The sequence below is a fragment of the Octopus bimaculoides genome, chromosome 6 (genome assembly GCF_001194135.2).
Source record: "Octopus bimaculoides isolate UCB-OBI-ISO-001 chromosome 6, ASM119413v2, whole genome shotgun sequence".
In the NCBI taxonomy this organism is placed as follows: Eukaryota; Metazoa; Mollusca; class Cephalopoda; order Octopoda; family Octopodidae; genus Octopus; species Octopus bimaculoides.
This window is the reverse complement of record NC_068986.1, coordinates 62755228-62757194: the sequence shown is the minus strand read 5'-3', so window position 1 is coordinate 62757194 and position 1967 is coordinate 62755228. Positions and strand designations below refer to the sequence as shown.

The window sequence follows — 1967 nt, the reverse complement described above, 5'->3', positions numbered from 1 at the left end:
TATATATATATATCTTTATATATATATATATATGCATGAATTTTCTCTCCTATGGTAATTTTTCAGATATAAATGAATGTGCTAAAGAAAATGGTGGCTGCCATCATAACTGTCTCAATTCAGTTGGAAGCTACAAATGTTCTTGTAAATTAGGATACCAGCTTGTGAACAACAAACAGTGCTCCGGTGAGTATGTACCTTTAATTTTGGAATCATCTTAGTTGACAGATGTCATCATATTTATGAAAATAGTTTGGATGATTGTGTGTTTGAGTGTATGAGTGTGGGGAGCATGTGTGTAAGTGTGGGGTGTCCATATCATCACCGTCGTCATTTAATATTCACTTTTTCATGTTTCCATGTGTCAGACAGAATTCGTTGAAGCAGATTTTCTATGGCTAGATATCCTTCCTTTCACTTGTTTCCAAACAAAGAAACATTTTTCTATACTTAGATATATTTTTCCTGAAAGTTTGGAAACACACAGCCCTGCTTGTATGATAGGATTTTCATGAATTTCTTCAATGATAATTTTTCAGATATAAATGAATGTACTAAAGGAAATGGTGGCTGCCATCATAATTGTCACAATTCAGTTGGAAGCTACAAATGTTCCTGTAAATCAGGATACCAGCTTGTGAACAACAAACAGTGCTCTGGTGAGTATGTAGCACTAATTTTGGAATGATTCTTAATTCATGTCATTACTAGCAGAGATACCCGGCGTTGCCCTTGTTACATGCAATTGAATAATGAGACTTTTCTGTTATATTTTCTCTAATGAACTGGAATACCTATGATTCGAAATTCATCAAAATTGCACATGAGGGTTCTTTCCCTCTTTACACACCGTAAAAAAATTCTAATCATGACACATGTATCCCATACTACTGATCTTTATGTGCAGATTCCAAAATTCCAGTCTTATGAAACCTGTTAAAAGGATTTTGCTCCTGAAAAATGGAGCTCATGGAGCTCTAAAATGTGGGAGTTAAGGCCCCTATTGGGGATGGGTGTCTTGATATCATCCATAGAAGTTGAATTGTTGGGAATCTTTTTAACTTGGGTCTTATATGTATTGTTTGAATTTCTTTGAAATAGGAAATATATGTATGTTCACTGGGTTTGTAAAAGAGAGCAAAGCTACAGGAAACCAAACGACGAATGATCACAATAAGCAGTCAGCTACCCTAGCCTAGTCGTTACTACTCCTCAATGTAGGATTCCTCACTATACAGGTGACAGACACAGCTGTAAGAGGCATTACGGATCTATAGCAATTGGAAGGGCATGACCCAACTGAAACATTAACAACTGTGTGACGTGAGGGTTAAGGGGAAATGAAAGTGTCACCTCTGAAGTTTGCAAATGACCACTATACCGATGGGTAATGGGACAAAATAAATTTACAATCTATAAATGTCTTTCAATAACCAGTCACTCATCTGGGAAGGCCTTGAAATCAATGTTACCATCGGGGGACTATGTGTGACCCAGTGATAATAAAAAGATTCAAAGGAGGCCTGCAACCAAATAACTTTACTGAACACTTTGCAAGTGAATCAGTGGAGGCAAAGATGCCCGTCATTTACTTGACAATTTATGCACCACATTGCAGAAATCACAATCTAAGTATATCTCAAAGAAAACTCTTACACTATTGTACCATTGAATTACAAATATTGCTCATCTTTTATGCTCGGGTGACCCTATAGCTTCCAAGAGTACAACTGTATTCGTCTTTGCTTAGATAAAATGACTAAATTGTGGGTGTTAAGTCCCCATGATGGGGTCTTTCTAACTTCTAAGAAGATGAAATTTTAGAAATATTACTTCATTTGTGTCTAATATCTGTGGTTAAAATTTCATCAACAGCAAAAATATTTTAATTTTCATGGAGGTTATGGCCCTTATGTATAGAATATAATTTCTAAATTTCATAAAGATCCATTCAGTACTTTTGACTT

General features: G+C 35.5%; 1 protein-coding gene across 1 annotated transcript in view; it reads left to right on the top strand.

Annotated features, from left to right (window-relative positions):
* Positions 1–1967, top strand: part of LOC106879572 (fibrillin-2) — a 276076-nt gene that overhangs the window by 38971 nt on the left and 235138 nt on the right. Inside the window, exons 3-4 of the mRNA XM_052968473.1 lie at positions 67–186; positions 540–659. Coding sequence (XP_052824433.1) covers positions 67–186; positions 540–659 — 240 coding nt within the window. The remainder of the gene's footprint in view (positions 1–66; positions 187–539; positions 660–1967) is intronic.